At 37.9% G+C, this 27,383-nt stretch overlaps 1 protein-coding gene across 1 annotated transcript; it reads left to right on the plus strand.

Moving 5' to 3' along the window:
* The first annotated feature begins 573 nt into the window (after positions 1–573).
* ZBBX (zinc finger B-box domain containing) lies at positions 574–22,628 on the plus strand. The gene is made up of 18 exons (XM_075098552.1): positions 574–657; positions 1,255–1,368; positions 2,939–3,032; positions 5,336–5,384; positions 5,518–5,627; positions 10,663–10,830; positions 11,297–11,471; positions 12,355–12,475; positions 13,020–13,144; positions 13,361–13,461; positions 13,759–13,865; positions 14,808–14,839; positions 16,139–16,383; positions 17,214–17,373; positions 17,906–18,061; positions 19,024–19,260; positions 20,840–20,975; positions 22,348–22,628. Exons 1-18 carry the CDS (start codon positions 590–592, stop codon positions 22,421–22,423), a joined length of 2,274 nt encoding a protein of 757 aa, XP_074954653.1. The 5' UTR covers positions 574–589; the 3' UTR covers positions 22,424–22,628.
* The last annotated feature ends 4,755 nt before the right edge of the window (positions 22,629–27,383 follow it).

The raw sequence follows: 27,383 nt of genomic DNA on the forward strand, positions 1-27,383 counted from the left end.
TTAAGCTTCAGTTTGGACTCCATGCTGTATGAACTTGCTTGTTGGAAGAGTATTTTACAAGCTGGGGGAAAAACTCTCTTTAAAATACTACTGTTTTGAAGTCGGAGAATAGGGAATAACTCTGCTCTGTGAGTTATTGTATTATTTTGTATCAATCTGTGTATGTCAGAAGACATCTGTTCAAATCAGTTGAGATGGTTTGAGTTCATAGCCATTGATACAATATTCTCCTTCTCTGTGCTTTCTGTGGGCCTGGTTCAAGAAAGCTGTGTTTTATTTAGTATTAAACGGCTTTCATTGAACTTTAGGGAATTGCCCAAATGAAACAGACAAGTAAATCTTTTCCCTGGTATTATGAATGTAATAAAAAGTTTTTCTTTCATTAAATTTAATTCAGAATTGCTCTAGGATTTTATTGGCACTTCGTATAAACAAGTTCTGTGCTTCATTTCTCTCCTCGTGTACACTAATATTTTTAGATTTGTAACAAGATTTTACTGTTTTAATTTCAATCAAATTCCCATTTCAACATGTTGCTAACTGTAGATAATTGAAATTCCCTTTTTTAGACGAGATTATACTGGGAATCATGAACATCAATGATTTTGTAATACTCCCAGGCTCAAAAACTGGAACCTCGGTGAGATTAAAAGCAAAGTAAGTGCGTTTTATCTGATTGTGATAGAGATGTTTTTGCATTAGTTTTAATAAGTTTTAATGCAACATTAAGTAGAAGAGCTTATTTGTGTAAGAGCAAGAAGAATCATAATGTGTTTCTCTTCTAGTATTTTCCCTACACTTTTATCCTTAAGCCTTTCTTTTCTTAGGCTTTAATCTACTTTCTGAGTAAGTTATAGGTCTTATAACTCTGTATATCTAAGATATATACTTAGTAAACAAGCAATACTAAAGGATTCACTGGGATAGTTTATTTTAATATAATTAAGCAACAAATCTTTCCAAATACAGACACGATTGTATCAGTTGTATGTTGGCCACTCTAAAGCTTACATTGAAGTAGCCATATCACTGTCAGCATATCCTTCTGTAATGAGATATTCTTGGGTCCAAGGAGTTCGCACCTGACCTGCCCTAAATTTTCCAGAACTGTTTTCAGTCTTGCTGGGAGGTAGGAGTGACGTGCCTTTAATGACAAATTCTTCAACTTTTTTTTTGTTGCTTCTTCAAACCTCAGGTACCTTATTGTCTTTCACGTAATTTCTAATGAATATTTTACTACTTTAACTTCTCCAGAACTGTCAGAGAATTGCAGTTGGAGAAAGTGCAGTTAGAAGCAGAAAACAAAGAGATGGAGAAGAAATTACGGCAACTACAGTCAAACATGAGTAGAGAAAAAGAAGAGAGAAAGTAAGTTAAATATCTGTTTCAAGAAAAGGAATCTAATGAGATGCTCCCTCCACCCCATCCCACCCCCACCCTCCCCAGGTGGGATCTCTTACAAAGTTTGGAATTCACAATTGCGTTCAGTCTCGCCAGTCTTTCTTCCCAGTGATAGATTTGCTACCTTACGTCTTTCTTATTTTTAAACCCCCATGTGAAATTCTGATTTTTTTTTTTTTGAAGTAAACAAATCCTTCCTGGCAGGGGTGTTTTTTCAGTGGCAGAGATCCTTTTTGCTCAGTCTCCCTTTCCCCCCTGTCTGATTGGATTTATCACCTTCATTTTAAAGCAGGAGATGGAAAGTATTTTCTCTTGCAATATTTTCATCTTATTTCTGACATTTCCCAAGAGGATGCTGTTCTTAATATTGCTTTGATCCTGTTTTACATGCATCTGTGTAGCTTCTCAGAAAGGCATTTTGTGTATGATGGCAACACGGCTTGGGAAGTAAGCATAATGTAATGAAGCAAGTGCTAGGGTGGAAGTTTCAGCCTCAGCTCTGTTACTGGCTCACTCTGAACGTTAGCAAATCCCTGCAACATCTGCTTCCGTCTCTTTTGTACTTTTGCCTGACATGTTTTGCCACCGGGGGTACAAGTGCCTTGCATACCTTAGTGCCTTAGTCTTGGTAATGCCAAGGGCCTGCTGTTTGCAGCTCTGTTAACTTTTGCTTGAGCTGTTGAGGCAGTGTTTTCCAGATAGCGCGTGGCACTTTTTCTCTCCGTATTGTTCTCACCTGTGACAAAACTGTTTTTGTATTGCTGTCATGGCCTTGACCTGCAAACCCTGATAATGTTGTTATGGTGAGTTAAATGACAGGAATAATTGCCGTTTGTGCCACTGGTAGGGAGATCGTCCCTCCTCTCTCCAACACATTTTCCTTTCCCCTTGTTCGGCATGCTTTAGTTTGTTTTGCACCATGTTTGGTTTTCTGCAAAACAAAGTAGATCAGTCATTTGAATTCTTGCTAAACACTATGCAGTAGTGCATTATGCAGTGTGCTAAAGCTGAAAATCACTGTTTAATCTCCCTCAGCCTTAAATTCTTCCCCACTATCTACCATGTTTGTCATAGTAGTTAATATCTAAACTGATATTCACTGAAATTTAATTGTAGGTATCTCTTCCTGGCTTATTAAAATTAAAAGATGCTGCATTTTAGCTGTGCTGGATGAACGCCCTGGAGTAAACTGGGACAATGAAGACTTATCTAAACTGTACTTCTGTTACATTTTTATTCTTCTAAAACCAACCTTAGAGAATTGATGGGATTTTCTTATGTTTAAAACCTTGGACCAAATTTGTGTAAAAATAAGTACTTTCTTAATAGATTTGATGTTTTTACTACTATTAAAGTAGATGTGAAACAGGTTTCAGTGGAAGAGAGGTGTTTGTGTTTTGGGGAACTGATGATGCTATAGACAAGTACTTTCTTTGTGATACTCTGTTTTTCTTTAAAAACCTGAAGGAAGACCTTTATGCTTCTTTGGTTTACAGAAGACTTAATTTGTAAGTTCCTTCTTGCTCTTGGTTCATAGGAAATCAAGTGCTTATCACTGGCGATCTGGACAGGCAGGACCAGTGGCCATCCAAGCCCGAGTTTTGTCACAAAGCAAACCAAACAATAATAAGGTAGTAAGCTATCAGTATATTTGCAGTTAAAGGTATTTAAAACAAAACAGGTTTTAGAACATCTATGCTACAGAACATGGCAATTTTAAAGACTCTAAAAATAAAAGGTTAAACAGCTGCTGAGTAAAATTTCTGATTGTTTATTTTTCCATGCCAAGCTTGTGTTTCCCTTTGAGCTGGAGGAACATCAGGTTCTGTTTGGTGATCTGTTGTTTTATTTTAATTGCAATAGATAGCAAAATATCATTGCTTCTACAGATTTAATATTGTAAGAGTCTAATTTGGTAGTGATGGAAGTCATTGGGAGCTTGTCTTTCAAATTAATTAGGCCTTGTCTAATGTCCATAATGAATCTGCAATACAAGGCTTCACGTGAAGTTTTGAGTACACGTTCTCTATCTTCCTAGTTAAAAGCTATGAAAAAGGCACACCACATTACAAAAATACTACAGTTAAAGTTTTCTCTTTATCTCAGTCACTGCGTAATGGCATGTGCATTCACAGTAGCACTCCCATATAACTCTGTGGTTCATTCTCTCTGCCCACCCCCACTCCTGCATGTCCTATAACCTTTCTCAGGATGCTTCTGGATTTCCTTCAGGTAGTACAGAGGAGACTGAGAACCTGACTTGCCACGTGGTGCACAGTAGCTGGAAAAGTCCTACCTTCATCCTCTGAGGACTGCTGCTAGTTGGTCAAGTGTGGGTTAAACATCTTGGAAGCATCCTCTTGGGCAAGGACTGGACTCAGTCCATTCTCTTGGACTGAGATGGAATGCTTCTGAGTGTTTGAAAATGTGGATTAGGTTTATCAATTGATCTTTGTTCTGTGAGGTCCTTGCTCGTAGATAAAAGGAGGGATGTAGAACTTCCCTGCTAAGTCATTGAAATATTTTCTTTTTAATATGTACACAGTGGGGTGTTTTCCTTATTTCCTTTGGAAATGACTAGGGCAGTTTTGCTCAAACTCTCAAAATATTAAGGGTAAGGCAGACGTGTGGGAATGGTAGCAGTCAGTCAAATTTGTAAGTAGCTGAAGACTGGACTCTGTGGGGAGTGTTATGGCTTCCAACTGTAATAACCTAGTCTTAATATTTCATTTTCTGGTGAAATAAATTCATCATTTGAGCAGCTTAGACTGTTGTCCTTGAGCCTTTATACATCGTGAAAGCAAGCATTAGGTGTATCTGTCATCAAATAAGGTTCACGAGTGCTGTTAAAATTTGAGTTTCTTTAGCAGAGCTTATGTTCTTTACTTGTTCCATGAATTAGTACAAAAAATCTGTAGGGGATCCCCAAATCTAAACTAATTCAATTTAGAGATACTTCCTCTTTCCTTTAGCAGACATTGATGGGGCATGCAAATTGGGCTGAGTGGGACATAAAAGGAGGGTTTTCTCTTACAATTTTTTTTTCTGGAAGCCACGCTCTGTAAGCTGTGTTGAAATGAGAGCTGTTAATTAAGAGAGACTATTTGAAACTGGCTGAAACTAAACTTATGTAAGTCTGAAAGAAAAAGAGACAATGACAGCTTCAGACTAAGCTGTTGCAGTTGCTATTTGAAGTCTTTTGAAGCAGCAGCAGCTTGGTGTGAAGGTCTCCTCAGCCAACACACTCAGTTTCAGTAAAATTGCCTACTTGCCCATGAGTAGAAGAGAGGATTAGAATGAAAAGATTTTTTTTAACCCACCTCTTTCTCATTCCCCTTCTCTGAGACAAGTAACTCAGAGCTGTTACTACTTCAAAGTCTTCAAATCTCAACTGTGAGGGCTGGGAGAAGATGCATGGGGCACAATTTTCAAAAGGGCAAAATTAAAATGCCTGCAGATGCCAAAGAGTGGTGGGGGAAGTGAGGGTGCAGTGTGGCCTGCTTGCAGGGAAAAACCGAGGAGCAAAAATGTTGCAAATCTGGCACTGGGGTGCTAGATCGTGGGCAGGTAATAAGGAAAAGCAGAAGGAACACAAACTAATGCCTCCCCCACTCCCAACAAACTGTAGGTGGATATATGTGCAGATTATATATGCAGTAGAGTTGACTGGTTGACGTTTGAGCTTAAGTCACTATGGTTATGAAAGTTCTGAAGGTCTGGCTGGGCAAACAAGGGTGGTGTAATTTCATTAATGGGGAGGGATATTGGTCGCAGACTGAACGGCTGTCATGAACTATACATGGAGTTTTCTCTTTAAATACAAGCTTAGCTATTTTCCTAGTAACGTCTTAATTCTGTAAAAGTTATGCTTTTATTCATTGTCATTAGCACCTTATATATCTATCTATATATATGTAAATACTCTTCCATATAGGTTTCTTCAGGAAAAGTGAAGTTGCAAATACTCAAAGGACAGAGTCAAGGTAAAAACATCTTTGTTAACTAAATAAAAACTCACAAACTCCTGGTAGAGTACCTGGTTCTTGGAGGTTGCTGCGATTAAGAAATCGGAGACTATAGTACTGCGTTTGGGTTTGTTTTGCTTTGTTTTCCCAGAGCCAGTGAAACAACCATTTAAGCGTGAAATGGCAAATGCTGTAGCTCGTGAAAAATCTGTAGTGAAGGGGATAGGATGTGGACTGTGTGAAATTAAGAGTCCGCTGCCGGTAAGTAAATGGTTTAAGAATTACTCTATAGCAACAGAATATAATGTGTATGTATGGTAGCTTTGTGGCAGTGTCTAGACATGTATTGTGCAGTACAATACGTTGTAAAATGAATTACCATGGGTTTGTCCAGGCTGGAAGCTGTGGTCTGCACAGACAAGCTGTCTGACCTGGAATTCGCTTCCAGGGTCCTTTGTGAAGAGACCTACATATGGAAATATATGTGTGCATCCCTAAAACACAGGTGCAGGTGTCTACGACGTTAGCTTTCTGTGTGTTAGCTTTTCTGTGTAATGGAGTTGTGCTATGGTAGCCTGTGGACATCGTTGTTCTAGCTGCCTCCGCCCCTTCTGTAAAAAAGGAACCTTTTCGATGGCAGTATTGCTGCTTTGAAGTAATAAAGTCAAGGAGCTCATTTGAACTTTTAACCTTACTTTTCTGGTGAATTGAAGATTTCTAATACCTTATTTTTGCAGTTTGTTCTGCTGGGAAAATAAGACTTCTCTAAGATGGTCAGCTTGAGGTGCTATATTGACTATTAGATGTGCAGCAACTTAAAGAGAGGAAAAAATTATTTACATATTTGAGATTAATTTGATCCTACTTGATTTAAATATCTTATCTTGCTGGAATTGGAATTAAAGTAATAGTTTTTTTCACCTGTTTCCCAAAATATATTGGTGATATCCACTTTAGTTCTAGGATTTCTTCCTGTGATAAAGAGCTCATAAGGTAAAAGGGAGGTTTTATATGCTGATCAGCCTGAATGGCAAGGAGACATTAAATGATTCTGTTATCAGAATTATTCTTTAAAAGGGAGTTACTTTAAGCTGTATTTTTATTAATTTGCCCAGCATGTGCGTGTGACTGAAGGAGGCTGATCTCTTGCTTAACTCAAGAACACTACCATACTATTAAAACACGATGTATGGTTGTAGGCAGATAGGGCAAAATTCAGCAGTCCATGAATATTTTGTAATTTTAAATACTTTGATAAGCACCAGGGCATGTTCCTAATTCTGATTGCTTTCTGAGGGGGTACTTGCTGGTTATGATAGAGTGGAAATTAGTATTATCAAGTATGAGGTGATTTATATCTAATAAAGTGATTTTGCCTTTTAGCAAGTATAAATATGAAACCTAATCTCCAAAACACAATATAGCCACGCACTATTTGGTCTTAGGAGTAACTTATGCAAATAAAGTAGCTCCACTGTTGAATAAGAAAATAACGTTTTAATTCTAAAAAAGTCATGCCTCTCTTAGATTTCCTGCCCCATAACCCGTGCCGTGATATATTTGTATGGCACTTACAGTGAATTAAAACAGCTGGAGCTGCTAACACTCCAAACAGAAGGAACAGATATTGTATTTCTGTGTGTCTGTTTAGTGGTATTCAGTATAAAGTTTTTCAGTTAAAAAAAAATCTTCATAGAAGCAAATAGCATAGCTGTTCTGTTGCCGTACATACTGAGGAGAAAATCATGCCGTCTTTTCTTGTGTCTTGATGGGTTTTATAGTTACGCACGCCTCATGGAAAACTTGAGTTAAATTGAACCAGTGCCAGTGTTACGTGGTTGGAAATATGTGACAAATTGCTGGGTCAGGAGATTTTTTTTACACAGGCTCTGTGAGATGCTGTTATCGTTATATTGTTTGAGACTTCTTCCAAATTGCTGGATGTCAGGCATGTTAGGAAAAAATCTGTAAGTATTAAAAGTGGCCAGAGGTGTTTGTTCATTCATCAAAGACAATTATATACCCTTGTGAGTATATTTAACAGGCTATGTTACTTGTAATTTAAATATAGTTATAAGTAAGCTTGAAACTCTGAATTCCCACTTATAATTATGCCTGTTTGGTCAGACGCTGCTTTCAGCATTTGAGCATTTCATACATGGGCTCTACTCACAAAGGAATAAACTGCGATGGAAGTAAAATGTTATACAGTCCTGTGGAGACCGAAGTTGTGTGTAGTTTTATTATTCAGCTCAGTATTATTCAGTGTCTAACATACAAATTAATGTTGCATATCTGTTATGAAACAATAAAAATTTTATAATTTTATAATAAGGGTAGTAAAGATTCCTCCTAAAATTATTGTATAACACTTAATTGTAACAAGCTTAAGTTCCTCATGCGTTATATTTGATTGTATTTCATAAATGGGTTGTAACAACTCTTTTTTTTTTTTTTCCTTTTTTTTTGTCTTTGGACCAAGTTGTTCGTGCATTTTAGATTTTATCTTTTGGACAAAACCACTGTTTTTGTTCTCCTAAGGTTATTCCAAATTTGATTTTGATGAATGCCATGATTTGCTTTTTTAAATGCCTTTCTAAATATATATTATTATGGTTGTTTTCATTTTCTTTCATTCCTACACTAAGGATAGCTGCTTGATATCTGGACTTAGCGAATCAAAGACAAGCCATGCCAGGCACTTTTTATGAAAATAAATGTTTAGATTCCTTATGTCATTGTTATGATTACAGAGAATCAAAGTTAGTTTATCGTGAAACTGCAAGCTAACATAAATACAGAAAGTGAAGACAGGGTCTTGATTAAGTGTAAGTTGATTTAACTGTTTCAGTTCTACCATATGACGTTTTCCTCAAGGCAAATTGCACTTTTCAGTGATGTCACTGGATATGTCATTCTGTTATCCCACTAAAATTTATTTGATTATCTCATTCTTTCTTCCCAGAAATAGAATCCTTTTAGTACTGCAGTAAATTGTCAAAATTATTGGTCTGATAAATACATCTTTATCAAAATGATCCTTGCTTATAGTATGTCAGTAGGAAGATTACATCATTTGATGAAAAACTTCAGGTTGGAATCTAAGGCGGTTACAGAAGGATGCACCATCCCGTGAGTAACGAAAAGCCAGCAATAAATCATCTTTTTGGGATGATGTGCTATCCTGAGTTATGCAGTCAATAGAAAAGTTTTTCCATGGGCTGTTTTGCTCACGTAGAAAAATATTTCACCACACACATGTAAGTGCAGACTACTTGAGATTTTTTTTTTTTTTTAATAGCCTGTAGCAGATCTTTTAGACCTAGAACTGAAAACTGGGTGGTAACAATAATAAGGCAACAATGATAAATCTTGACATTTGTAATGCATTCTCTTTGATATATGCATTATTATTTTTTTTAAGGGATAAGCCACTTATTTCACTTTTGGTGGTAAATAAATTCCAAAATGTCAATCCACTTTATTGTGGGGATTAAAGGTCATATACAGCAGCAGTTGACTGGAAGAATACAAGGATTTAAACTGAGAATCATGGAGTGCTGCGATCAATCCATCTGCATCAGGAGAATTCCACCTTAAGATGCCTTGATTCTTGGCCCCTGCCCCCTTGTCATCGTCTTACTTTCTCCAGTCCTACTACGAAACTAGTTAGAAACTTCCTCTAGTAATAAAGGGAGCTAACAAAAGGGTGCAGAGATGCCTGTGTTGGTTAGGCATCAAAGTAGGAGAAAATTAGCATCTGAGTTCAGCTGCTGGGAAGTTTAACACGAGGCCAAAAGAAATAGGCTTTGAAAGTATTCTCTAAACTCGGTTTGGCAATTCTTATTTAAGTATTTTGAAGCAATTGAGCAAAATCTCAGTGAAGATGATGTTTGTACAAATAACACAGCAGGGTGAGCCTTTCAAGCATTGATCATCTGCTATTACATACCGGGTGCCAGAGTACTAGAAGGAACCATACATAGTGCAACTATGCTTGCTCAAAGAGAGCAGGTGTATGAAGCTACATCTCTTGTTCAGAGGAATGCGACTGCTACTGAATTCTCCTGTAATGTTAAGATTATTTTGCTCGTGTGGTGAAAAAGAAATCAATGCAATCTTTAGCTATGTACTTCTGAATGCATGTGCCATAGGAAGCAGAATGAGCTGAGGAGAAGGGCAATTACCGAGAGAAATTCTTCTCTTTAAGTGTACGTCTCTGTGATCTCCATGTGTGTTGGCAACGTCTTGGTGATGCTGGGGAAAAAAGAATTGCTGTCAGTTACAGACTGCTAGCTTTGAGGAAAAAGGCAACGCACGTGTGTTCATACAGTAAACTTTGAACCTTATTCATCACTGCGGTGTAAGGATCAGGGGAATACTGCAAAGGGAAAAAAGTAACCGCTGTTTGCAGTGGTTAGTCTCCACACATACTGGCGCGTCACAAGTACCGTTTAGTGTGCAACCAGCAGCTGCAAAGTCGCTGGGTTGATTATACCATAGGGTGGGTGGAAAGGAGGAGACATGAGTACATTCTAGTTTTGCAATGGCTGACATATTTGACTCTCTTTGGTTCCACTCTCTGCCTGTACCTTCGCTGTTCTTGGGTTTTCGTGGTAAGAACGTGTTCCTTACTTGAGGGTTTAATAGACAAAGGATCTTTCCTTCTGGTCTCTGTGCACAGGGAGGCGACATAGGGAAAGGATGAACATAAATTTTTTGTTTTGGCTTGATAATCATTCAAGAGTTGACAACCAAAACCTTCATATTACATTTCCACAGTAATTGTCTGTGTTCTGATGAAGGTTGGAATCAGTGAAGTCCCAGTGTGAGTAAAACTGTTATTCTCCTTCAGTAGCTACTTTCAATCAAGCTTATCTAGTTCTTTATAGTTTGGGCTTTCCTGGACTTCTTTTTGTGTGTGAACGGATATTCCAGTTAGTTCCATAAATGCATATTTTTCTCTTGGTGACCCCTACAGTTGAACTTCTCTCTACTGAAAAGCTTCAGTAAGCAGAACTTCGTTAATGAAGTACTTAGCTCATAAATTTGTTTAAATGATACATGCTGCATAAAACGCCTCACTTGGTCTGTCCTGTGTAGTATCTAATGGAATATTCAGATTATTGAATTTTTGCTCACACACTTGCACGCTATTGATTATTGCAGTTGTTATGTACTTATTTCACCATCACTCTTCAATATGTGGTTACCTACCTGCTTTTAATGGGCTGTTTGCTGGAATGTTTGTGTAGGTTTATAATAAATTAATGGTTTCCTGATGTTTCATTAACAGACAGAAGCCGATATACATGTTGGAAAACTGGAAGTCGTTGATCACTTCATCAAGGAAGTAAATCTGAATGAATCAGAAATTAATCATGCACAGAAGAAAGTAAATAGCAAGCAGCAGGTCGCATCAGACAAGCTGTCGTCTCGCCTGGTGTCAGTAGGCAGTGCTGAGGTAGTGTACAGTTCTGGGGGTGGGAAATTCTTTGTCTAGGATGTTTTAGGAAGAACAGCCTTAGGTTTTTCCTCAGCATACCAAGTTGAGGGATCAGGCCCTCAGACTTGCACAGCCTGTTCATGTCTGTCAGCATAATATCCACCCTATACGCAGGATGTGGGCTATCCATGGCTACTGCCTTCTGCCTACTAAAAGCATGTAAGTTAAATGATTGGGAGGTTTTTGTGTGCTTATACAAAATTTTTAGTTCTTTTTATTTTGCTCTTGATAGAATGTTGCAATTTATTTGTAAGACCTCACAAAAATTGAGTGATCTTGTTTATCAGGGTGGCTAGACTAAGCCCAGAAAACAGGGTGCTGCATTTCCGTAGCTGACACTAGAAGTATTGTTGCTATTGTACGTAACTGGGGAGAGGGTTATCATCAGAAGTGTTGTATTAATTATGTTGCGGCACTAATTTAGGAACTGTCCTCAGAGTCAACCTGTTCAGGCCTTGAAAATCAGGACAAAGGATTATTACTAAGTGGTATATTTAATGAGGAGGAATCGGCAAGGTCTTCTCAGGAAGCTTTGCTTCAATGGAGAAAAGGTAATTGTGATCACGGAGAACAACTGCGTGGCAGTGAGGTTCTATCAGGTACGATATTTTTCTGTTTTAATTGCATTTTAAAAACATTAGGAGCCATTATGGTGAGTTAGTAGATTTTTGATTAGTGAAGGTAGATTTTTCTCTTAGAATAGTAAATGTTTAAGTTTTCTCTCCATTTTCCTTTATAAATTAACAACAACCTCTGAAGTGATTTTTTTTTTTCTTTTTTAATAATGTGCAGATTAGTGTTTACCCCCATTCTTGTAACAAACTGGCACTGGCCAGATTGTTCAGCTTGTGTCACTGTCCAATTCTATGGCATTGTTTCTTCCATGAGACTTTAATATGAACTGTAATGCTCAAGCATAAAGTCACAACTTTTAACTGAGACAGGGAATGTGCATGGCTCAGGGTTTTGTATGTTGTATCAAAGCACGTTTTCTGCTTGCCTTCCGCAGGCTCTTAATATTTCTTTGTCCCTGTGAAAAGATGCAATCAGTTGAAGTATGCATGGAAAAATAGGAAAAACCCGTCTTGTCTGATGGCATTTGTGCAAGCTAGTGGTTCCTCTGGTCCGTGGATGGTGTTTGTTCTTTGTGTATTTTTGTACAAAAGCTACTATACAGATTTCTTTTCTTTTTTTTTTCCTTCCTTCCTGTGATATGGTGGGATTTTTATCTGTGGAGTCATGGATTTTCCTCTCTCCTCCCAATGTGGTGATCTTCCTTTATCTGAGAAGCTGTGATACATGAATTTTTACTGGCTATGTTGTGTAAATATAATGCTGCTGGCCATTTAAAATTGGAAATTATGCAAAGACTTAGCTAGGCACAGACTACTAATGTGACATTCATTCAAAAATAATGTCATTAAGTAGTAAGTTTATAAATCTGAATAGCTGTATATATATATTTTTTAATAATTCCAACAGAATCTGTGGGAATTGGTGAGGTACAGACCAATCTTACTGTTACGAAGGAACCTATCCAAATTGAATTCAAGAAGGATGGCCTGAGCTACATGGAGAAACTCTTGCTTAAGAAATACAGAAGGTATTGTTGAAGTTGCTGGTGCTAAAGAAAGACATTAGAAATACTTAAAAGCATTAACAAATGTTCTATTGAAACTTTTAAAATATTAGATATATTACCAAGAGTTAAAGTGACTGTATACAGGGTGCTTTATTTTAATAAAATAACAATTATAACCAGACTTGATGACTTAGTATTTCAGAATTGCTGCACAGGTAGTATTTGGAGAGATTCTCTTTGCTGTCAGTTTATTGTAGAATTTGAAGACTAGTAATGATACATGGTTGTTTGATTTTGGGGCATTTGCTACAGGAGTTTTATAGAGAAAAGGAAGTGCGATCTTCAGGATACTTTAATAAACATTCCAGAGTTGTTTTATCAGTCCCTGAAGTGCAAGGTCATCTCAATGAAATTAGGAAGAGTTGCTGCTTTTCAGCAGCAGTTAATACTGCTGCAGTAAGTCGTCTGGTGGGGTTTTTTGTTGTTGGGTTTTATTATTTGTGACTGTAATATTATATATTAAAAAAAGATGACTTTTAAAGAATTATTTCTTTTCCTTTTTTAGAACTCCTGTTGATCAAATGTCTGGTAGATGCATTAAAGACTTAAGGCCTGTGCAAACACCAAGCATACATCAGCCTGCGATTGGAGGAGGGGGAGAAGGAGATGATGATGTTGTTGACTTAACAGGTATAATAGATTTCTGTTTATTGAATCTTAACTATTAAATACTTGTGATTTTTTTTGCTATGATTGCTGAACAGTTACATAGGCAGTTTCTGCTTAAAGTAACAATAATGAAAGGAGCCATTCATGGTACTTCATAATAAATGAAAAGCTTGCATTTTTATAAGTGTATCTTGAAGAGCAAAAAACAAAATGCATCAAATTACTTATATTTTGTAGTTGAAGAGGTGAAGAGATATTGGACATCTGTTTTTAGAGAAGTACCTGACACTATTTCTGAAAGTGCAGAGTCTTCTTTGACAATTGAGTTTCTGGATGATGTAAGTGTGTGATAAAGGACTTCATGAATCTTCCCAGTCATTTGAAGTGATTTGTTTAAATATTGATCTGTTAAAAAAAAAAAAAAAAGTTGGTGCATTGTTTCTTTTCCATACAAATGTGGAAAATTTATCTTTCAAAGGTTCCCTGTAATTTTTTCCTGTTGTGTCCAGGGACTTACTACTGCAAAGAAATTAGACAAAAATAAAATCTGCAGGCTTTTAATCACTTGAGTTAATGTTTTTTTGAATTTTAATCTATTGCTGACCATGGGTTTTTTGGTTTTCTTTTTTAATTAGTCTTACAGCAAGGACTTGGAAGAATCATCTGACTTTTTGGTGATGGAAGCTGGGGCTGTGGGAATGAATAAGCAAGGAAAAACTGAACCACTCGAGCAGTGCAAAAGGTATCAGAAATGCAGAGATTATTTGGAAAAGGGAATAATCCTATCTTCTGATTTAGTTACACTCCTAAGAAACAGGTGCTGTTACCAGCAGTCAGCTGTACTTCATATGAAAGGGGAGAATCCTTGACTGTAAATTGTAAATTGTTTTAAGGCATGGTTAGGATATACGTCTTCTCATCCTTGGCACAAAACGTGGACTGTGCCAGTGTCATGACACTTAGTTACTGCTTTCCCTTCCTTTATGTTCCTGTATACTGTGTTGCTGTTCTTTGTCCTTGGAAGTTTTCATTTGAATGGCCTAAGGATTTGATGGCTAGTTTGTAAGACAGTCTAAGAACAGTTTGGTGGTTAGCTGCCATTAAGCATTTACCATGGAAGTTAGTGAATAGTAAGCTTGTGTCTTTGATTTTGTGGCAAGCCACCAAGGTACATTAATTGCCTCTAACTAGAGAGGCATTGCTTTGAAATGCCTTTATTTTGTTTGCTTGATCGCTCCAATGTTAAATCATGTAAAATTTCTTTATATGTGTATGTCCTGAATTACAGGTAGAATTTCTTTTGTACGCTCTTACCTCAGAAGGAGCAGTGATTAGCATACAGCCAAGTTTGTAACTGGTCAGTGTTGTGTACTTTTAAGAGACTCTCACTTGACTAATCTTGTAATTCCAGGCAAAACTAAGAGCCCTAATAATCAATAATACGTGTGCAATTCTTTTGATATCCCAGAATGTATTTACGATGAGATATGATCTGTTTTTATGATATTGCATTCTTCTGCGCTTTCCTCCTTCCCCGTTTCAAAAGTGGTCCAGCAGTTGCAGAACAGAACAACACAGTACCAGACCTTTTGCCAAGAGAAACCGTAGGCATAATGAGAAAGTCCTCTTGTCATTTAACTTCCACAGCTGACACTCAATATTTTTCACCTTTTCTTCTTGACAGAAATCCTGTTGCTTCTAAAGAAATTTCCCAAGGTAAACTTTGGAAGTTACTTGTACAGTATACATAAGTGTATACAGTTGTTAGCATTCTCATATAGGATGTGGTAGTCAACTATATGGTTCAAAAAAAAAAATTAAAGATCGTTAAATTAAGTACCATTCCCTGAGCTATGTGGGTCCCTTGACCACAGTTTAATGGGCTGTGCAAGCTATTTTGAAATGATAGGCATCTGCTGTGACAGTAATTTCACAGTTGTGAGCTCATATTTGAGGGAGAGACTGCCCCAATATGAGTTGTACGCTGAAAACAAACCCATTATAAAGCAGATGAAGTGATCTTACAAATCTCTGTTTATCTGTGCTGTATTAGATTTAATGTATGGCATGCATGTGTCCTTTTTATGTAGAAAAATGCTTTTATGTACATAGATTGAGAAACTGTATAAATGATGACCTATTCTGCATGAAAGATTGTCATTTGTGTGTAAGTATTCCAGTGCCTGTTGCATGTCAGTGAAATGACTGTGAAAGTTTGGCAGTTTTATTTTGGGTCCCAAAGATCTGTGTCCTAAAAGTGTAAAATACATTGTCACTCTTCTAATATTAAGAAACAAGTTGGAATGTAAGGGTGCTTAATTTCTTATTCTTGCAAGTACCACACAATTGCTCCAGCACTTCAGAACCTAGCACTTGTTCCCTTTTTGTGCATAGTTCAAGAAACTGCTTATTTAAGTCTTCAAATGTGAAAAAGCAACCAAGAGCTGACTAGTGAGATGTGGTTCATGTGCTTCTTTGGAAACAGGATTAAAAAAATAAAATGGCAGTCTTGTATAAACAAAGAAAACCAGCTTGCAGAATCATTCACAGCCTGATAGTGTGTGTGTCAAACCATTGTACTACTTTTAAGGAGATTTTATGACATTGCTGCTATTGTAGTTCTTTCCCTGGCACTGGTTAGATTATAGCACTCCAAATGTAAAAAAAAAAAAAAAAAAAAATTACATCAGCCTGAAGAGGTAGTTGGAAATGTGTTAGGGTTATTATCAAGAGCTAATGTTTTCATAGACAATGAGGTACAGGAACGTATACGTTAGATATGGAACTGGTACTACCACCTGCTAAGTCTAGTCCATGTATGTTGGCACCTCTGGATGTCGGGTAGGAAGCTGATGAAAGGTAACTGTTCTTGTAATTTTACAAGGGATAACTTCAATGGAGGTTTCATATTGTAAGTTCATGAAGAAAATACAGTAGACTTGCAGCTTGTAATTCATATTAATTGCCATGAAAAAAAACAACCCCTATTTACATTTTTTTTTTGTACTCTTGTAGAAAAAAATGTTGTCTGCAGTCTTGAAAGAAATGCAGTGCAAAAGGAGAGTATTAAACTGAAGACTATGAGAAGATCACTTAGCTCCTGTAAACAGCCTGTGAAGATTTCTAACCCTACTGAGCTAATGAGCAACAAATGCCTCCTTGAGACTCAGCTGCAGGAAACCAATAAAGATTCACAAGAACTGGACAGTGTCTGTGACAGTCAGAGTTTGGTTTTGCCTGTAATTACAAAGTCTTCATTGGTAAAATATTTTATCTTTGATTGCTAAATAGATAAACTATGTTGCTTAACCTGCTTTCCCAGTTTAGCATGAGGCAACGTGCCACGTGGCTGAATCAGTTGAGAGATAGTGATGGTTGTACAGTTACCATAAAATATTTGACCACTTTTCCCTCTTCTCCAGACCCCCTTCCCGCCCTCAAAGCAATCAAGAGTATTGTCTTAATCAGAGGATTGTCACTGCCTACCGTATTTCATCTGTAGGGCATGAAGGCCTCTGTAGTTTCCAGTTTGTAATTTCAGTCTTCTCTTGATGTTTAAAAAATGCAAAAGGAGGAACAGTTGAGTCTCAGACAAAATAAAGGTGTGTTGGGGGAGAAGGCAGCTCTTCCCATGTTAGTATCAAGGTCACTTCACCTCTCGGTTGAATGCCAAAAATTGTAGATACTCATATTGAAGTTCAATTATTCAAGTGTTTTTTTTTTTCTGAATATCAAATTGAAAGCTAATAATCATGGAGGAGGTTGGGACATTAGACTGGGAGTCATTGTTAAACAGTGTTACTTTAGTTGATGTACACAAAGATAAGTGAAAACAAAAAAATGCTTTTCATGTCTACATTCAATCAGGGGAAGAATAAACTCAAACTGTCACAACATTAGCAATGGAAATTTATAGGATTTTAACGCATATATCATGCAAAACAGTCATCCTTATGAATATCTATTACTCCAGGCTATCAGAATCATTCCAGGTTTTATGAAGTGAGCACTTTATTAATATAAACTTACAAGGGCAATTTATGAGGCTTCCTGTTTCTTTTCCTGTTCTAATATCTTTCTTTGATTCAAGTTACAGGATGTAGTCAAGAGACAGAAATCTGTTCGTACACGGTATTGGGGCCTTGAAGGTTTCTTTGTTGTAGGTGCAAACCCTAAACAAGTAATGCTTGAAGCAGGTTCTTCACTGTGTGCTGACTCCAGCCCCGTGGACAGTAGTATCCCATTTCCAGGTAATGGCCTATGAATAAAATCCTCAAACAATGTACATATTATCACTGTTTCTGTAAGGCATCCTTCTCTTCACATAGCTTGGATCTAGCTTGCTTCTAGAAGTCACTTCAGGGTAACAGTCATGCCAACACACACAACTGGTGCTGTGGAAGGATAAAATAAACTTACTACCTTGAGGTAAATTACATCAATATGGTGCCATAGGTTTATATGTTTCTTTACATCCCCTGAGAATTTGGTTCCAGTAGGAATTTCTGCTTTTTTTGGTGCATAATATACATCACAAAAAAATGCTTTTAATGGTGTATATGAAACCATGTGTGAAATGATTGGTGAACCTGAATATTACGTGTTTCACTTGAATTTAAGCTTACTAGTGTGTTATATGATTTTTTTATTTACAGCATGCATAGAAAATTTGTTGCATGACTTCTTTAAATCACACACATTAAATGCAGCCAGTATAGTAACAGTAAGTGCATATTAACACAAAACCTGCAAATAAGTTCCTCTAAAACTTCTTAATTTCAGGCGATGGAAAGTGGGTTACTGAAAGGAGCGTAAGTGAATACGCTGATGACTCTGTAGTTCAAGGTGTCTTAGAAGGTCAGCTGAAGAGACCTTCAAGTGGTTTGGAGACTCAAAATAGAATTCCTCGCCTGATGGTAGCGTGGAGGTTGTACCCAGGTAAGGATAGCAACAGCTTTGAGGTCTTACTCTAACAGCTTAATTTTTCTTAGGTAAAAAACAGAAGCGCTGTCTGTGATAAAATTAAATTTTAGGCCATTTCTATGTGTTCATCTATGTCTTTGTGTTTGTATTTTGGGTGTAAGGGCTTATATAACTGGCATTGTTTTCATAAGAATGGACTTTTGACTTTAAAAATTATCTCTTTCCAAGAGTTCTTGTTGTTGTGCTTAGTTTCTGCTCCTGCCTCTACCCCATTACTCCCCTCTTTGCTTGAGTATTTAATAAACTGTCTAGAACAAGATTACGTATTTTTGTGTGTTTTGCAGCATCTAGTACAATGTGGATTTGATCTAATAAAAGATTTCTTTATGCTACTGAAATAAGACTTATTACATGAACTATAAGAAACAAGGAAACAAGTAATGCATAACTGCGTCTGCACTTTATAGTTAGTTTTATCAATTTCAACTGTGTCCATCTCAAGGAATGTAGCTTACATTTATTTCTCTCGTCTTAAGCAACCAGTTTGGCATTTTAATTTTAAAAACACTGTGTGTGGAAATTGAAACTGTCAATTTTGAATCCCCCCAAAATATTTGGAAGTGTCTATATTTTATTCAAGTTGTCTTAAATTAAAAAAAAAGTCAGGACCAAACTTTTAAGCTCTCTACACACATTCTCAGTCTTTCTGCTCCTCCCAAATTTGTGCCATTTTATGTGATATTTAAATTGATATTTTTTTTCCTGAGATACACCTGAAGTATGAGGTGCTACTTCCCAATAAAATTGTAAACCCTTTATTAACATTTATTAATTCATAATCTTAAGCAAAATTAATAATATCTTCAGATCAATTTGTAATTTTGGCTATAACTAATGTCACTAATAAGCTGAGATAAAATTCTCTGTATGTGTGAAAACCTGAATTATTAAAGTTGTGACCTTTTCTGTTATTTCAGGGAGTGATTCTAGAAGACCTTGGTCAACAAATACGCTACAGTGTAAACTGACTGGAAGTTGCCCAGCAAACACACAGCCAAGATCAAAGAGTTCATCTGTGCATATGTTAGGAGTTGATACTGAGATCTCAAAACAAAAGTGCCTTGATGTAACTGAAGATGATGAATATCTTTGGGAATATATTGCTGACCAAGAAGCCCTACTTGCTCTGGAAAAAGAATTACAAAGTTATACAGGTAAGTGGCAATACTGCTTTTTTTTTTTCCTCCTGAACTTACACGTAACGCAATGAAAACAACTCGCTATTTCGTTCGCCTTCTCATATCTAACTGATTTTGGTGCAGAAATGTATTAAACCATTTGAGGATGCCAGACTCTCGTGGTTGAACAGTAATTTATTTCCATTTGATCATACTTTAACCTACCCTTAATTTAGTAGAAGCAAACTGTTTCGTGCAACTTAAATTTTTTTGCATGTTTTGTTGCACAAATCTGCAGGATGTTCTATATCGGATCATAAATTTATTTTAAATGGGTATCCTTTCCTTGGATATTTAATAATGGACCCCAGGTGCTGTGAGGAGCTGGATGTGATTGGATGCAAGGGTAGCATCCAAGAAGGGGAAGAGATGGGCAGGAAACTTCATAAATCTGTCCTGATGAGAACGGCCGCTAATAAGGTGCAATAGACATGGCATTACTTCTCATTTTGTGACTGACTCAACCCTGCTTCCTCTGACTTTTCAAACGCACCTCCTTGTTTTTTGAGGGTGGTGGAGGTGGCAGGTGGTCAAGGTCAGTTGGTTATGGTTGAATAGAACAGGTGTGTTCTGGTTTTGTTCTTTGAATACAAGAGAAAAAAATACTGGGATGTTTCTATTCCATCTCAGTGAGAAGATCAGTTGTGTGCCTAAGGCACATTGTGCCCTAAGCAGCCCTGATGGACTCCATCTCTTAGGCTGTAACAAGGTCCCTCCCTCCTGAGTTGCTATGGTGTGCTAATATTAGCAGGTCCTGGCTGTGATGCATCGTCAGTAGACAGTAGTCTTGATTCCAGGGCGTTCTATCTCCTAAAATGTTTTTACCTTAAGCTTTGCTGTGTTTTTTCACACAGCTCTTTTGAGGCTTCCAAATATCACATTTCAGGACAGCTGCCCTTCCGTTTTTGACAGGTACTCATCAGAACCCATGTTTTTTGGAAGAGTTTCTCTTGTTAATGCTTGAAGAATGAACGTCCATGCTGAATATGCTCAGAGAAGAATAGGGAGGGAAGTTATTGTTGAACCGTCCCGTTCTTTCTCTCCCTTTTTGTTCTACTTCCTTGGAATACTTTTCGCTTATTTATAAGTTCACAGCGGAGTCTTACAGCTAGCTGGGAAAATAGTAACATACTTGCATCTGTGTTGTATAAGTAGCAGAGACTGTGACCCTTGATGATCATCTCTTTGTACTGGCGGATGTGGGATATTACTCTGTTTTAAGTACGTGCTACCATTAGTCAGCTACCCGAGTTCTGCATTTGCTACTGTATTTTGAGGTTGCGTAGGTATTAGTGGGCCCTGTATAGAAGGTTTCATATTGTACTGGCATAAATGTCTTAGAAGCAAACCCTCTCCGTTACTTCTTATGATACAGCAACCGTAAAATAATAAGTCATAATTTATTTAAGGGCATGTAGTGACATCCTTCATCAGCTAGAGCTGAGACTTTTAATGGCAAGTTTTTGTTGATACTGTGAAATTCTTTAGAATTGATAGTGTAGGTACTGCATTTTTTTGTTTATATTTGTTGCTGAAATGACCTAAAATATTTCAGGTACTGAAAAATGTTGCAGTGTAATTTCTGAAGACGTAACCTCCTCCAGAAGACACTCAGATAAGATATGTGGAAATAATACAGATTTCCATAAAAACCTGGAGCTAAAAGGCCACAGCAGAGTTGATACTATTAGGTAAGTTACACTTGCTGAGTATGTTTTTCTGATATTGTAAAAGGCTCAATATGCCCAACATCTGGCCAGAACTGAAATTTGATTTTCTGATAGTGCTTTACATGCTGATTATAGGTGTCAGAGCGACCTCTTTTTTTAATGTTAGTATTCTAAGCCAGTACTCTTGGGCAGCTCCAAATTATAAATTTTGGATTATGTTTTTTTTTAAATGCATTATCTTTTGTTAATATACAGCACTGAGATTTATAAAGTATGTCTGTTAAAAATCATCTAGACTCTTTGGTTGAAAGGTAGCTTTAAAAAGAGTAGTTCTGAGCAGGTGAGCCAATAGCATTTAACTCACCCTAGTCTATGATATAACTCTTATATTGCCTTGGAGACTTAAGGAGATGACTGGAAACAAGTTCCCCAAACTTCTGTCTGTCTTTGGTTTCTTATTATGAAAAAGCACTATTTGAAAATACTGCAGATAGTATAAATGAGACCCTCTTCCCAGCTGACTTGTTCTAGGATGTGGGATTTCTCTGTTGTTGTGGTTTAACACCAGCCATAACCAAGCCCCACACAGCTGCTCACTCCCCCCGCCCCCCAGTGGAATGGGGGACAGAATTGGAAGGGTAAAAGAGAAAACTTGTCTTTATCTCAACCCACAGTTTAACAGGTAAAGCAAAAGCCACGTGCACAAGCAGAGCAAACCACGGGATTCATTCACCCCTTCCCACGGGCAGGCAGGTGCTCAGCCGTCCCCAGGACAGCAGGGCTCCATCACGGGTAACGGTGACTTGGGAAGACAAACACCATCGCTCCCAACGTCCCCCCCTTCCTTCTCCTTCCCCCAGCTCTATGTGCTGAGCATGACGCCATGTGGTGTGGGACATCCCTGGGCTCAGTTGGGGTCAGCTGTCCCGGCCATGTCCCCTCCCAACCCCTTGTGCCCCCCCAGCCCCTTGCTGGTGGGGTGGGGTGAGGGGCAGGAAAGGCCTTGGCTCTGTGCAAGCCCTGCTCAGCAGGAACAGAAACATCCCTGTGAGATCAACACTGTTTCCAGCACAAATCCAAAACACAGCCCCATACCAGCTGCTGGGAAGCAAATTAACTCTTTCCCAGCCAAAGCCAGCACACTATTAAGGCACAATAGTGACAGTGTTATGTATCTCCTGCTTGTTAAAGAGGTGAGAATGTATGTGACAAAAACTGAGGGGAAAAAATGAATATGGTAGCTTGTAATGTATGTACACTTCCAAAATACACAGCAAAAGCTGTTTTCATACTTTTTAGTTTTACATGTGTGAACATATGTCACTAAGGCTTAAACCAGAGTAGTCTGAGGAATTTGAGCTGCTGAAAATCACTGTGGTGTGTTTCTTTGAAGGGACTGGGATGAAAGCCAAATGGATGATGAGGAAGAACTTCTGGAGGATAAGCAACAGGTTCTTGCATTACAGTGAGCGTGCAAAGCGCTTCATGCAATTTCTGTCTGTGTATCATACAAAACCAAGAAGCAGACGAAGAGGTGTCTTGAGTGTTGCTCACTATATTACCTATTAAGGATTATTTTGTAAAACTTTCAATAAAAATTCTTAAATCCCTTGGGTTTGGCTTTTTTTATTAGTATGAAGAAGTAACAGAATAAAAGAAAACTGGACTTGTGCTATTATTTTTTAGTTTTTTTTAATTCATTAATTTTTATTCAGTGTAAGGTTCCTTGCCCGCAGATTACATTTAATGTCTCCAAATGCAGTTTGGCATCGCCAAGCTGAGAGGTGATGTGCAAGAGGGTATTAACGGAATATTCTTAAAGGGGGGGGGAGTCTCAATGTGGCCAAGTTCATAGGGCGAGATGCATAGCAGTAAGTGTAATAGGACTGGTACCCTTTGCTCTTTATCATATATTTTACCACTAAGGGGCTTTCACCCTGCAGAATAGAAGTTACAGGTTTACAAGGTTTATTTTACTTCTCCTGCTACACTCCTTTCTTCTTAATTTCAGCAGGTAGCATACACTAGCAGTAAACCTGGCTGCCTCTGCTCAACATTGATGGGAAGTCAGTTTTCTTTCTGCACTGTATTGCTTTCACTCTTCCAGCGTGCCACTGTGGAGCGATCTGTGTTGAGCATACCAAATTCAGCTGTACTTGCCGTCTTATAGGCCACTCAGGATTAAGAGAAGAAGGAGGAAATACAGCTAAAAGATGATCCTGGGTGGTTTTGATTTCACCAAACCATTTTAATTTCTCTATCTGATCATGAGAAGTCCTCAACTCTACTTTGGAACTTCTTGCATCTGTGTTGTATAAAAAGGTTTCTTCCTCCTCTTCTCGCCTTCCCAGTTAATGTAAGGTTAAATTTAGTTAATATAAATTCAGTAAAAGGTCACTTGGCTCTTACATGCTGACACGGTACTTCAATGTAAACAGGGTTTGTGGCTTTCTGCTTTCTTTTTGAGGAGATGCATAGTTGTACTCAGTAGCTGAGTAGTTTTCTGTGGATTTGAAATTATCTGACTGGTGTCTTTTGCTAAAATCTTCAGGATTCTCAGACACAGCAGCATGCTTCAGATTCCCTTAAAGATTTTTTCCTTCATTGTGTTCCGTGTAAATGTGGTGGACGCTTGTTTCCTCCTTTCACTAGTTTCCTCTACTGTGTTTAAGATGCTTTTCAAAGCATTTTAAAAGCTCCACCCTACTGAGTTTTGATTTAAAAAAAAAAAAAAAGCATCAAACTGCTGTCCTAAACGCTTCTGTTGGGAAATTTTGGAAGTGGGATTAATTAAAAGCTTTTGTCTGACAACTATTTGTATCCATTTCTGGGTAAATCACCTAACAGGTCTCTACTGGTAATTGTTCACAGAAATTTTCCTATAGAGGAGCAGCTTTATATCCCACTTTACGTCTTCCATCTATGTTCCACAGTTCTCTCGTAACCGCTTTAAATGAGTTTATGGAAGATGAAATTCAGAGAGCAACACTGTGTGTGCTTTTGACCTCGTTGTTATCCATTTTATATCTGATGAAAGGATTATGTGTCCACTTCAGTCATTTTTCACCCCAGCAACAGTGCTCAGTAAGTTATGAAACTGTGTGTCAGGTGCCTTTTATTAAAGGTCATGATTTCCGTCACTAAATTGGTTAATTAGGAAATGTAGATAATATTAAGAAATTAGTTTTGCTTATAGTCTCAAATGTTTAAAGAGGTCTCTGAGTGCTCGTCTTGAAAACCTTGTGGCTCTGTGTTCAGAGGTGGCAAGTGACCTCCGTATCAGTGGAAACATTCCCATGTATTACTTCTCTGACAATTAAACGTGCTTGTTTGTATTCTCCCCATGCCATAGAACTCCAGCTTAGTATGCATTTGCTGTCTGACGCCCCCATCAATTATGCACTAATAGTAGACAACAGAGACAGTAATCTTTTCAACAATTTCTTTTACAGGAACGGTAACCCTAATTCATAAAAACTAGAGCCGTCAGGCTGAACAGACCATTGATTTGATTGTCTGCCTCATTTCTTGTCTTTAAGGTGAGGGCATATTTTCCAGTTCAGTTTTCTTTATAGAGTTTACCATAATATTGATGTTTTATTACAGTAGTTCTTTGCCAGAAGTTCTAAGAATAAATCAGAAAGCAGGTGTTCTACTCTGTCGATTAAGGCTAGTGCTTTTCTCTCATAATGTAACCTTTTCCTTCTTTTTGAGTTATTTTTCCAAATTTTCCTATTGCAGTCATTTCCCTTGCACAGACAGGCTGACTGCTTCCATGCTGGTCCTGACCATTTTTAACTAGAAAACCGATGAAGCAGGTGCTGCTGTAGTCTGTGCCTAAAGCCCGCAACAGCCAGGTTAATCCGGTGTGTTTGTGCTTGTTGGAGGTAACTAGAAAGTCACTGACTCTTTTCAACATCAGATCTTAACAGTTTTCCCTTCCCGTCACTTTTTCTTGAAAGAAAAAGAATGCTACTGATAATACCTCTAACAAAGTTTGGACTAAAATTGAGCTTACTTCAACGTGTTAGTAATCTCTCTGGTTAGTCGGTGATGATTTAAACGCATCTCAGTTTAGTATTCGGAGGTTTAACACACGTGGAGATGTCATTCTGGTGTAGAATTTCTTTTTTCTTTCTTCAAGACATAGTGGTAGAACTGATACCCTAACCAGAAGACCGAAAAGGGCATCTGAACTGATGCAGTTCTGTGACATCGCTTGCTTTTCTGTTGCAAGTAGACCAAATCTAGCGTTGCAAGCTTGCCGCTAAGGGTTACAGGTGTGGTTCTCTGCATTTCTGCCTTCATACAACATACAAATGGTTACGGTTTGGTTTTAAGGGCTTTTTTTCTTTTCGTTTCTATTTCCTCCTATGCCTGTTGTAGGGATGGCTAGAGCTAAACCAGTGTCAAGGGATTTGCACAGAAGAATGATCTGTTCTGCCCAGTTAGACAAAGGGAAAAGGGGTGGTGGCGGTGGTGAAACACTAGTTCATTTTTTTTGAGCTTCTAGGGTGAGTCTACGCGTCTTCCTGTGTACATCAACTTTTAGTCACCTGACTTTACAAAACATAGATCCTATGAACTAACTTGGCAATCAATTTGGATTTTGAAATAGGATATCACGTTTATTGTATTGAAGTATTCTAGGATTCATGTGGACACACAGCTACTTTTCAGTAGTGTGGCAGACTCTGCAGGTCTGACTCTTTTTTTAACCTTTTTGGATGTGGCCATTTTCTGCTTTCCAGCAACTCCCAGTATAATATGCACCAGTGCAGAGGACTGCTTGGTGGGAAGGTGGTCTGACTATTTTTGGTAGTTACACAGTACAAGAATGGGTGAACCTGGCAAGGATTGAATTAGATTGTGGGAGAGATTTTGAGGGCTCCTTTGTTATCTTGTGAGCAAGTGTTTCCTTTTTCTCCTTTCAACTAAAGAAAATACACGAGGAGTGATTTTGGTGTGTGATCTTTAAATATTAGTTTTCCAACAGTCTCAGGGTTTTTTTTCCCCATGACTTTTTTGTTAAAAGCTTGGTGTGAGATGTAGGAAAAACTTGACTCCACCACTCTTCTGCTTAGAGCCTTGTTATAAAGATATTTAGTGCCAGAGAACGGAAGAATTGGGGAAGGCTGAAAGCCTAGGAAGTGTCTTCTGTCCATTGTCAAGCTTCATGTCCTGGTTTTGATAACAAAAGCAATTTACTTGTAAGTTTACATATCAGAGTGCTGCTGACCTAAGCAGGATTAGCATATGGCAATAATCAGATGTTTCTCGATGCTTGGAGGAACTCTTGTGCTTCACAGAGGTTATCGGCCCATCTCTGACGAGGAGACTCTACCCACGTATTGACAATTCCATCAAGAGTCCATCAAGACTCCTGTCATACTCTTCTCATGAAATTACCTTTCCCAGTGGACCTACCAGATTGCCTGGCACCAGTGTGTGACTTCTACAGGCAAATATAGCTGGTAGCAAGTTGCCAAATATTTTTCAGTCCATTTCTGTATCTCATTGTTTTAAACATCAGTTCTTCCTCCAGCTTGCCAGAAGAGAAATATTCGGCATAGTGATAAAGGGATGATGTGAAATTTGTGTTATTACCAAGTGCTATAGTTCCAAGACTTCTACTCTCCTTGTCTTCCACTAGGTATCTTAGTGTGTTTCAGGGAAGGTCACAGAATCACTGGTGAATTATCACCAGACTGGCAGTATCCAGCAGGGTGCTGTGCTGTTATGCCAGATTCTGATGTGTGTGTATGTGAGAGCTTAATATGAAACAGCCGTGTTTCCGTGACCATTAATGAGCAAATCCACAGTGTAAAATGAATGTGCCTCGTTCTCAAAATACAGACAGTCTTAACAGCTGTTTAGTTCAGTCGAATGCTTATTTCTAAAGCACTTACCTGGGAGTCCCTGAAATATTTTAATTGGCTGCCATTTGGCTGCCTGCCTCATAATGTCTAAGTTTGTTGTTGGTTTTTCTTTTTTATGTAGAAGGGGCACTCATCCAAGTAGTCAAGTTCTAGAAACCACATAAGGTGCTCTCTACTTCTGCTAATGTAGTTGGCTGTACACACAAGAATATATTAAGATTGCAAAGTGAGAATTGAGATTTTCCTGTCCATGTTTCATTTCAACCAGCTCTGGCATTGAACGAATTCAACTCAAAACACTGTTGGTGACGCTACTCGTGCTGGTTCTGTAAAGGTCTCTGGTACGTACCCTAGGACACTTCCTCTAACAGAGCAGAGCTCTGTTCTACTGTTTGTTTCTAACCTTTGATAGACTTTAAGATGCTGTCCTTTGCTGCATCTCATTTATAAAAATTAAGGTTGTTCTTTCCTCCATGATCACTGGCTTACGTGCACCTCATTCAATTATCAGAAACACATAAACCCAATTAGTTTTAATTTATCCAGACCC

The sequence above is a fragment of the Phalacrocorax aristotelis genome, chromosome 7 (genome assembly GCF_949628215.1).
Source record: "Phalacrocorax aristotelis chromosome 7, bGulAri2.1, whole genome shotgun sequence".
NCBI lineage: Eukaryota > Metazoa > Chordata > Aves > Suliformes > Phalacrocoracidae > Phalacrocorax > Phalacrocorax aristotelis.